This window comes from Gossypium hirsutum, chromosome D06, assembly GCF_007990345.1.
Source record: "Gossypium hirsutum isolate 1008001.06 chromosome D06, Gossypium_hirsutum_v2.1, whole genome shotgun sequence".
Lineage (NCBI taxonomy): Eukaryota > Viridiplantae > Streptophyta > Magnoliopsida > Malvales > Malvaceae > Gossypium > Gossypium hirsutum.
Genome location: NC_053442.1, coordinates 43,833,815 through 43,844,282, shown reverse-complemented (window position 1 = coordinate 43,844,282; position 10,468 = coordinate 43,833,815). Strand labels below are relative to the sequence as shown.

Sequence of the window (10,468 nt, the reverse complement as noted above, 5' to 3'; positions counted from 1 at the left end):
AAAATTAATATTTATACCTAGGTTAAGGGGTTTTTGTCAAAAAATTAAATTATTTGCATGGGAAGAAAATTGAAGTTAGGACATCAAGGATAAATTCAGTAATGTTTAACCATCAAACCAATAACTCATTCTTAATATAATTTGAAATATTTATTTTAGAAAACAATGCATGTCACATACTAGGGTTTAAGGCAAAATTTGCAAAACAATAAAAATGATGCGAGAGAAGGGATTTGAACTTGGGTTTCAAGAAATGTTACACTAACACTTAACCAACAAACCAATACCTCATTTATTTCCTAAAAATGCATATATAATCTCAAAAATTAAGACATGACCACTCTCTCTCGATTCACAAACTCGATTCTACTAACCCCTGATTTTTAGGATGTTACATGGACATATCATCTAATTTAACCCTAATGTCCAAAATTATTTTATCTCTCAATCCTCTCAATCAATTCAAAATCTAAATTTGTAACTATACCCTAAGGGCCTCATACTATCAATATACACCATTTTCCTCTAAATTTCTCAACATCTTTCTCTTTCCAACTTCAAACATTCATTAATGGCTATAATAATAAAACCTAGCCAAGCTTTGATTCAACACTTACCACTAAATTTCTAGCATGATTCTACCATGGTTCAAGCTTGACACCAATATGCTTGGATTTAAGCTCTTAATATCTAATTTTTCAACAATGGTGAACCAAGTTAACTTCAACAATTAAGGTATCTAACTAATAGGTCCACTTTTTCAAGCTTCCCAAGTTAAGAAATTCATGAAATTTATTAGAGGAAAGCTTCTTACCTTGGAGATTTTGGTTGGTAATGGTGATGGACTTTAACCCTTTTTTTCTTTTTTCTTGGTTTAATTGAGGGGAAGGGAGATGAATAAATGAGATGACCCTTTTATTTTCCACTTACCAGCACACACATATATTAACTTAAATAGTATTTTAATTAAACTTAAACAACCAATATCTAATAGCCATAAATTAAAGCATAATAATATTAGTGGAGATTGACGGACTTGATTATATTAGTCCACTAACCAAATTTATCATAGTTTATTAGCACTTAAGTCCCTAGTTAAATTTCTCATTAAGACTTGTTTAATTCCTTAATAAATTCTAATCACCTTGCAATGTAGTCCTTGTGATATACATAATAATATATTTAATAAATTACTAAATAATTCTATTTTCTAATGTTGTAATCACCTTATAAGGTTCTTAGGTTAACATTCAAATCAAAGACTTTCAATACAATCCAAATTCCCTTGTATAGAAGACTAGTTATTATGAATGTTAACATTGAAGAGATCATTTCAATATAATCACCTCATAACCAATTTTCTAAGCTTCACTAATGGGATGTAAACACACTTTAAGATCCATTAAATAAAAGGTCCAAGAAGTTTGAGTAAAAAATATGACAATCCATAAAAGGAAAGTTTTATTTTACTACTAGTTATTCGTTAAGTTGCATTGGCGTTGTAGTTGAGAGATAAAACTAGCACCAACAATTTGATGACTATGATACTTTGAAGAATATGAAAGAGGAAGGGTAGTCTTGGCTTGGTCAATGATTATTTGATTTCTACCTTTGGTCGATGGATTTTGTATTGGAATGCAAAATTGTTAGTTTAGTTTGTTTTGGGATCCTAGCTCATGCTTTGAACCATCATACCATGCTCAATTAGTTCATTATTAGGAGATCTCATTTATGTATATGTGGATATGTGGAATTCCACTGATATGAGCTAAGCCTTTATGGTTGTTAAAATAAAGCGCTTAGCCAGAATTGGTGAATGCATTATATTATTGTGTGGCAACAATATGTACAAAGTTCAATTTATGAAAATTGACTTCATTTATGTTCATAACGCATAGACAACTTTCATCTAAGGTGTGATAGCCAAGATAAATTGGTTTATGTGGATACCTCTAATAGGTAGCTTGAAATGAATTATGAGGTAAATGACATGCCTAATGGAGACAACATAATAGGTGATAAGGCAACCACTCAAAGTCTAATTAAATGGTGTTAGGGTACCTTTAATACAACCTTGGGGATTGAAAATGAAGTTGGTAGAGAGATTAGTTGGATCAAATAAAAATGGTTGGACAATAATGTTGTGTGGTTTACAAAACTTAAAGATTTCAAAAAAAAGCAACGAAAGAAAAAATAAAATAAAATAAAAGAAATTAGAAGGAAAGGCAAAGGCTAATGGCTCAATAGGGAAAAATGTGTTAGAGTTTACCAGTAAATCTATTTCAACGGAGGATGATGTTAGAGATTTAAGAAATATTGAAGAGGTTGACACTTACATATTGGAATTAGGACATCAACAAGGAGGCTAAAGAAATATGAGCTCAAAGAAAAAAAATAGTGCAACTAGGGCGGAATAAGAGGTAGTTGCGAGACTGGAAAATATTAATTTAGTAGGAAATCTACAAAGACTTGAAGTAATTTCTAGGTGAGTAGGTGATGGTGTGGGAAACTGCTCAGTGAGGAATTTCGAGATCATCTTATTTCTGCATGCTTATGCCTTGAGGGGATTTAAAATATATGCCAAATAGTAGCATTTACCAATGTCATGATGTTTGGAGTTTGCCAAGGAGATTCATAGTTGCAAATATTGATGATGCTAAGGAGTGTGCTTGATTTATGGTTTTCATGTTGTTTTGTTTTGCTCTCTTACTTAGTTTAGCTATTGTGTAATTAAACCTTAGGTGCTTTTATGGAGTGTTCTTGTTGTAGTGCTTCGTTGCTTTTAGGAGTTTATAAGTTGTTTACATTTAGGTAGAACTTGCATTTCTTTTCTTCTTCTTCTTTTTTTTTTTGCTTGCTTAGGTGTGTGTCTTTTGAATTGAGGTATTTTATAGTTTGTTAGATGTGCTTGTTTTAGCATTTCTACTATTGGTTAGTTAAATCGCTTAGGTTTAATAAAATTTTATTATGGTTGAGAATAAATAAAATCAAAAACAAAATATTGTTTAGAAAGATAAAGGGCATCACATCACTTTTTTTTTGTATTTTACATGTTCATTTTACGGTCCATGTTCGGGACCATGACTGTACCTCCCAACAATGCCATATTCAAGGTTTAAACTAACAGTGAACAAAACTTGATTCGATTCAAAAAATTTGATTTTCTTTTTTTTCTTTTTTTTGAATTTTGAGTTAATTGAATAGAGTTATTCAGTTTTTTTCAAATCAACTTGAATAAGTAATTCGGTTTTTTGAGTTTAAGTCGAGTTGAATTTTACAACTCAGATAACAGATTGAAGTATATACCTCTTGGATCCCTTTCAATTTTGAAAATATGCAAATTGGTTCTTCTAAAAAATTACAAAAAAATTCAAAATAATCGTAAAAAAATATTATAAAATATTTTTTTCCAAAATTTTATAAATAAATATTCAAAAAAATTAAAAATTACTAAAAATTTTAAATATATAAATGCTAAATAATATTTTTTTTAAATCCAAAACGATAAATTTGAGGCTTTGAAGAAGTAAAATCATAAAATCAAATTTTTCATACTAATTTTTTTTCTTTTATTTTGTTTTAAAAGAGCTTTCAAAAACATGGTATTTATGTTTTCTAACTTGAAATTTAGTCATATTGTCAATAAGATTTCAATATGGATGATTTTTTTTAATTTAACTCGAAAAGATTTATTCAACTTGAGTCAATTCGAATCTCAATTTACTAGACTCAATTATAAAAAAAAATTATAAATCGTGTTAGAATAATAAAATAAAATCCGTCAACTCGACTAACTCGAAATTTTTCACTCAATTTGATTCGATTCAATCAAATACTCACCCTTGAATCGAACTTGCACCTCAAGTATAATGCGCCTTACTATTACACTAAACACTTGTTGATTACACAACAAATACATTAGTTAACTCATTAATCATTACTTTGCAAATTATAAACAAGAGATTAAGTGAGATGGTAAAAATCTTTCCGACCTTAATCAATGATCGAAGATCCAATCCTCACTTGAGTATCACTCCGATGTAGTCATTATCACTATTATTTGATTTGATCACTTTTGTGTATTACCAAAAATTGGTTTTAATTAGACAGAGGATAAAAAGGAAAAGAAAAAAGAGCCAATACCCTACAGCATGTCAATTTTTAATGACCTCTGGAAGGGCCCAAAAGAAAAAGGTGAATTCCATCTTTTAGTATTTTTGGTCCAATTAAAATATATTAATTATACTAATGCGATCTTTGATAAGAGAGACTGTGTCAATAAGCCGAGAACACGATAAAAAATTATATATTAAACGTGTTTGAAGGATTATACCAAGACGGACGAAATTGGTTGAGAGGTCAAGTGATTGAATGCTTTCGTTTTTTAACTCAGTATGATGTCAAACAAAAACCCATAGAATTTATACTATTCTTCGATTGAAAATCGAAATTTAGCCCATTCAACAAATATTTTATCAGATTATTTGGTTTTGTTTTAAACCCTATAAATACCTTAAATCTCACGGACGTCTTTTGTCTCTCTCTAATCTCTCACCATTTATACAGATTTGAATCAAAGCTATTTTCCCTTTGAAACAAACATATTATTGTTATCATTTATATCATTAACTCCTCCTCAAATGCAGCAGAGCTGTTCTTCATCTGCCAAGAACTTGTGCCGTAAACTCGTTCAAGTTCGAACCCGAAATTCAATCCAAGCAGCGGCAAAGACTCGACCCCTTTGCGACATCTTTATTAACCACCGAGGAATCGATACCAAAAGAACCATTGCCGGTTTGCTTCATGATCATTTATTCAGGCTGGGTTTAAGACCTTTTTTGGATAGTAGGAACATGAAGCCTGGTGATCGGTTATTCGGGAAAATAAAGCCGGCTATTGGGGATTGTAAACTAGGTGTAGCAATCTTCTCGCCCAATTATTGCGAGTCCTACTTTTGCCTTCAAGAGCTCGCCCTTCTAATGGAGAATAAGAAAAGGGTTATTCCAATATTTTGTGATGTGAAACCTTCTCAGCTTCAGGTTATGGATTATGGAATACGTTCGGGTGAGCAACTGCAAATGTTTAAACGGGCTCTTGAGGAGGCCAAATATACGGTCGGACTTACATTTGACACTTCAAAAGGGTATGAACTATGAACTATGAACGATGAAATGAAATATTGTTCTCTTATTATATAATCATTGAATGAATATCTAAATTTGCTTTTATTTTTTTTTTCCATTTTTGGGCATGTAGGGACTGGTCGGAGTTCTTGAATTCTGCAACTGAAGCTGTCTTTAAGAACTTAGTGGAGCTGGAAGCTGAGAGCTCAAACAGGAGAAGTACATATATTCTTCAGGGTCGTGAATAAATATAGTATAGAAGTATGAAGATACCTTCATTCTTTAAGGCATAACTCGATGCCTTCAACCACAATTTTTTTTTTTGTTCTTCCAAATGGAATCATTTCTTTGTAAGAAAACCAAAATGGTCTACTCACTTTGACAATAAGTAATTAAACGGCAGGTAAAATTCGAAACCTGTTGTAACATACATTAGGATACAAACAATATTCTTTTGTAATAAGTTGAAGATTCAATAAATGTTCAGTTTTTTAATATTTCAGATTTTAATTCTTCGCCACTTCTCATATTTAAGTCTTTCTTCACGACTGATGACTTTGGAAGAAAGGGGGCGAAGTTTCACATTGAAAATTTCTCAGACCTCGCATCCATCGATCACATTTGTTTAGATTCTGGGAAATTTGATTTAGTTACTTTCACATTTGAAAGTTTCCCAGACCTTGCATCGGTCGATCATCGCCCTTTCGTGAAAATTTTCGTCCTATCTCTCTCTCTCTCGAGAGTGTTTTGGGCGGGAATTTATAATTATAATTATAACGTGTGAGACGTATAGAAAATCTGTTATACTTGAGAAGCAAAAACCAAAGCTTATTTTATTTGACAAGCAAAGTCCACTGAGGATGAACGTAATCATTATTATAAGGGTCTTAAATAATTAATTGAAATCTATATTTATAGCTTATCTGATTCAAGATATCGTGCGATTCTACTGAAAATCTGAATTACGTTCTAGACTATGTGACACATTAATTAAATATTGGATTTTGTTTAGGGAAGATAATAGGTAGATGATGCTGTAATTAAAGAGTTAGTTAATTTGGTATGTAAAAAAGCTTTGTATGTATAAAGATGGATAAAAAAATTGGAGAAAGGAAAACTGGAATAAATTTTGTGGAATTCCATGTTTAAAATCCATTTATAAAGAAATTAAAATCACTAATTAAATATTTTAATTCCAGCATTCCAATTGGGTCGTTTCTATATTTTAATTCTGATCTTAATTTTCCTTTTTCCACTTATAAAAACATTGAAAATTAAAAAAGAAAAGAATTTGATAATGTCTTATAAAATATCAAAAAAATAAATATTTAAAAAAATTATACATCAATTTAAAAAAAACAATATAATATCAATATACTAAATACTAATCCAATTAAAAAGTAATAAATTAAAGTCTATAAAATTTGGACTGATTTATATATTCTATTAAATATTTATGAATTTGACACAATATTTTTAAATGTTAATGGAATGGTCAGATCTCATCTATAAGCGTTGACCACTGATTTAATAGCTAAGAAATTATAGGGATATTTCCCGAGAGAAGCTTTGGTGTTAGATTTTATATTCTTCCCTTGTTTCTTGTAAAAGAGATCAAATTACACATGCTTTTATCATTTATGTGATGTAAAATTTTGAAATTTAATGGTTTTATATTTTTCGTAATTTTTTATATATTTAATATTTTAATAATTTAATTATTATATTTCATGCTTTAGTAATGTAAATCAGTTTGGTATAAATTAAAATTTTCTAATTATTCATTTTATGTAAAAAAAACTTTCAACTATTAATTATATATTAATTTAGGCAATATTTTAGATCAATATTATATAGATATTGGATTGATTAAAAAAATTACATGCATAATAAATATAAATATTTTGATAAATTCAACAGTTGAATTGTTAAAATATTAAATGGTACACATATATCACTTACAAATTCGATTGAGAGAGATTATATCAACATTATTTAAAATTTGGTCATTTTAAGGATGAAATTGGATTGAGATAAAATTATAAAATTTTGACAGAAGAAAATAAAAAAAGGATTAAATTATATTATTGCTTTTAGAGGGGAAAAATATAACTTTTATTGAATTAAAAACTAAAAGGTTTAAAAGGGATGAAGAAAAAAAAGTATTAGTATAACAAAAGATTGTAAAGTATTATTTAAGGGTAGGGGTGAGCTTTTGATCGAATCGAATGAAAAAATTTTGAGTTAATCGAGTTGACGAATCATATTTTATTATCCTAATTTGATTTGAAATTTTCTCGAATCGAGTCGAGTGAGATGGAATTCGAATCGAATCGAATCAAATATATTTGTTCGAGTTAAATTTTAAAAAATAATTTTGGGTCCTTGTAACCACTGTAGACCCCGACGGCCCGCCCGAAATATGGCAGGGTTCGGGTAAAAATATAGGCCCGAAATATGGGCTTGGGTAAAAAAATGAGGCCCGTTTAAAAAATGGGCCGGGCTCGGGCTCAACTTTTTTGGCCCGGGCCCGGCCCGGCCCAAATATAATAAATATATTTTTTTATTTTTATTTTTTAATTTTAAAATACTTTAAAAATATTTTTTTTATTTTTTTATTTTTAAAATATTTTTTTTGTGTTTATTAAAAACTGGGCCGGGCTCGGGCTTATTATTTTTTCCCGGGCAGGGCCTGGGCAAAATTTTAGGCCCATATTTTGGGTCGGTTCGGGCCCAGGCCTAAGAGTCGGGTCGAAATTTTTTTCGGACCCGGCCTGGCCCATGGACAGGTCTAAACCACTGTCACCCACCGTAATAAAATTTGTCCACCGTAATCAATTTTTTTTATTAACTTTCATCACCTTATAATTTATTTATTAATATTTTATATACGGGTTAACTTCTTTGCTTGCTTAGTTGTTTCATTTATCTTCAGATTCTTGTCACTATGTATTTTGGAATTAAAATATATATTAAATTTAAAAATGTGATTTTTTTAATAAAAGTTATTTTAGAGATAAAATGTGAAATTGATACTGTCGAAACCGTTTTTGAAAACAAAAATTTAGTTGTCGACTTTTTAAAAAAAAATAAAACTGGAGTCGCCACCGATCCTTTATTTAGGTGTGACCGACCCACCTTAAAAATTATTTTGGTCTGCGAATTTTGAAAACAGGTTCGGGAGTCAGTTACGCACGAGGAAGGGTTAGCACCCTCGTAACGCCCAAAAATCAGTACCAAATTGACTATTTAATGTCTTAGTGTCGAAAGTTAAAAAAAAAGATTTTAAAATAAGCTTGAATGATGAAATTTGCAAAAGGATAATCAATTGTTCAAGTCATGTAAAGAAATCGAGTCCCAATACGTTAGGGTACAATTCCTCATAATCCCCAAACTTGAATATCACTTTTATTTTATACGAAAAATCTTCATTTCGAGAAAGTAACATGCCACACCCAATACGTTAGGGCACAACAAGTTAAGTTCCCAAAAATGATTTTTATGCATTTTGAATAAAAAATATTCTCGGTCATTTAAGATTGACAAAGAAAATCGGAACCCAATACGTTAAGGCTCAATTTCCCTCAAAAATCCCAAACTTCCAATAATGCTTTTATCCAAAAAAACCTTTAAGTCAAGAAGATAACTTTGATGAATGGTAAAAACCAAAATATATTTTCAAAAAGGGTATGTTAAAAAAATAATGTACAATATGATACAAAAACTTTAATGTAAAACACATATGAGTACATATTTACAAAATATATATACAAGTACAATATACAAGCAAATTCGAAAATACGAGTGGGCACATACTTAGCATACAAATATAAGTGTACATATAAAAAGGGTAAGTGAAGAAATACATACAACAAATTTATAATAATTTCTAAAAATATGCATGTATATATGTAATGACAATAAAATAAGAGTATAAAAACATGCAGATGTGTATACATTTTCAAAAAATAAGAAAAATGTATTAGCATATACATATAAAATATAGAGTATATAAAAGTAGAAAATAAAAAAAATGAAAACGTATGCATATGCATATATATTTACAAGAAAAGAACAATATATATAAATATAATATATAAATAAACTATGGGAATATATATATGTGTGAAAATCTGTATGTATATAATATAAAGAAAATGTATGAATTATAAAATGAAAAAAAATGTATATGTATTATAAAACGTATGTATGTTATAGAAAAATAATAATAAAATCATGATAAAATAGTATAACATAATTTAGAAAAAATAATAATAAAACAGTTTAAAAAAGGGTTAAACTGAACTAAAAGGGGAAAAATGGGTAAATTCGGAGTAAAAAAAAAGGACCACGTTGAATGCGCGCGCAAGAGTGGAGGACCAAAAGGGAAATTATCCCCTCCTTCCAAAACGCTTCAAAAGAAATCTTTGTATTTTTCAATCTTTTTCTTTTGTCTTTCTCTGTCTCCCTTTTTACAAAATCAAACGGCTTTATATAGCCTAAAACTTATTTGTTTTACACTATATTTTCGCTAATGGACTCTCTGAGTCCGTGTTTGCAGGTGCGTGGAGAGTTTGGCATGCGTGGAGGCCGAAACTTGCCGCGTCCGGATGCTGCTAGAGGCGCTGAAGGCGGGGGCTTGCGGCGCTACTTGCTGCTAGTAGGGTTTTCTGTTTTTATTTAAGCATTGGGCTATTTAGTTATTGGGCTAGGGTTAAATGTTGGGTCTATTAGGCTGTTTGGGTATTGGGCTTGTAAAAAATTGAGTCTTTATTTTTCCATGCGGGCCCGGGTAGATTGGGCTTATTACAGCTGCCCCTCTTTGCTTGTTGTCGTGTAACGGGAACAGAGCAAAGACTAAAAAGCCCAATTGTGTCTGGTTTTACTAAGCTTCAACTTCTTCAATGCTTCATTTCTTCAAGTAGCATCATTCCTTCCTACTGCATCTTCAGAGGTATAGGAAGTAGTGCTTCAATCTACTCCATTGTAATGTCAGGGAGATAGGATTCGTATGTTGTAGCTTCTCAAAAGAACAAAATTTACTATCTTTGATCTACTCCACTGCAACTTCAGGGAGATAAGTCCTATAGCTTCAACTTGTTCTGCTACAATTTAAGGATAAATCTTGACGCAATCTGCTCTACTGCAACTTCAGAGAGATGAGATCTGCGGTCTTAGTCCACTCCATTGCAACTTTAAGGAGATAGGATTGGTTACTTCTGTTTGCTCCACTGTAACTTCAGGGAGATAAGACTTATATCTTCGATCTACTTCACCACCAGTATGGGAAGACAAGATATACTTTCTTCGATCTACTTCACGCCAATACATGAAGACAAGATCTG

General features: G+C 30.5%; 1 protein-coding gene across 1 annotated transcript; it reads left to right on the top strand.

Annotated features, from left to right (window-relative positions):
- The first annotated feature begins 4,603 nt into the window (after positions 1-4,603).
- On the top strand, positions 4,604-9,807 carry LOC107952644 (TIR-only protein). Its single transcript, XM_016887836.2, has 4 exons — positions 4,604-5,143; positions 5,257-5,342; positions 5,627-5,829; positions 9,685-9,807. Exons 1-4 carry the CDS (start codon positions 4,641-4,643, stop codon positions 9,805-9,807), a joined length of 915 nt encoding a protein of 304 aa, XP_016743325.2. The 5' UTR covers positions 4,604-4,640.
- The last annotated feature ends 661 nt before the right edge of the window (positions 9,808-10,468 follow it).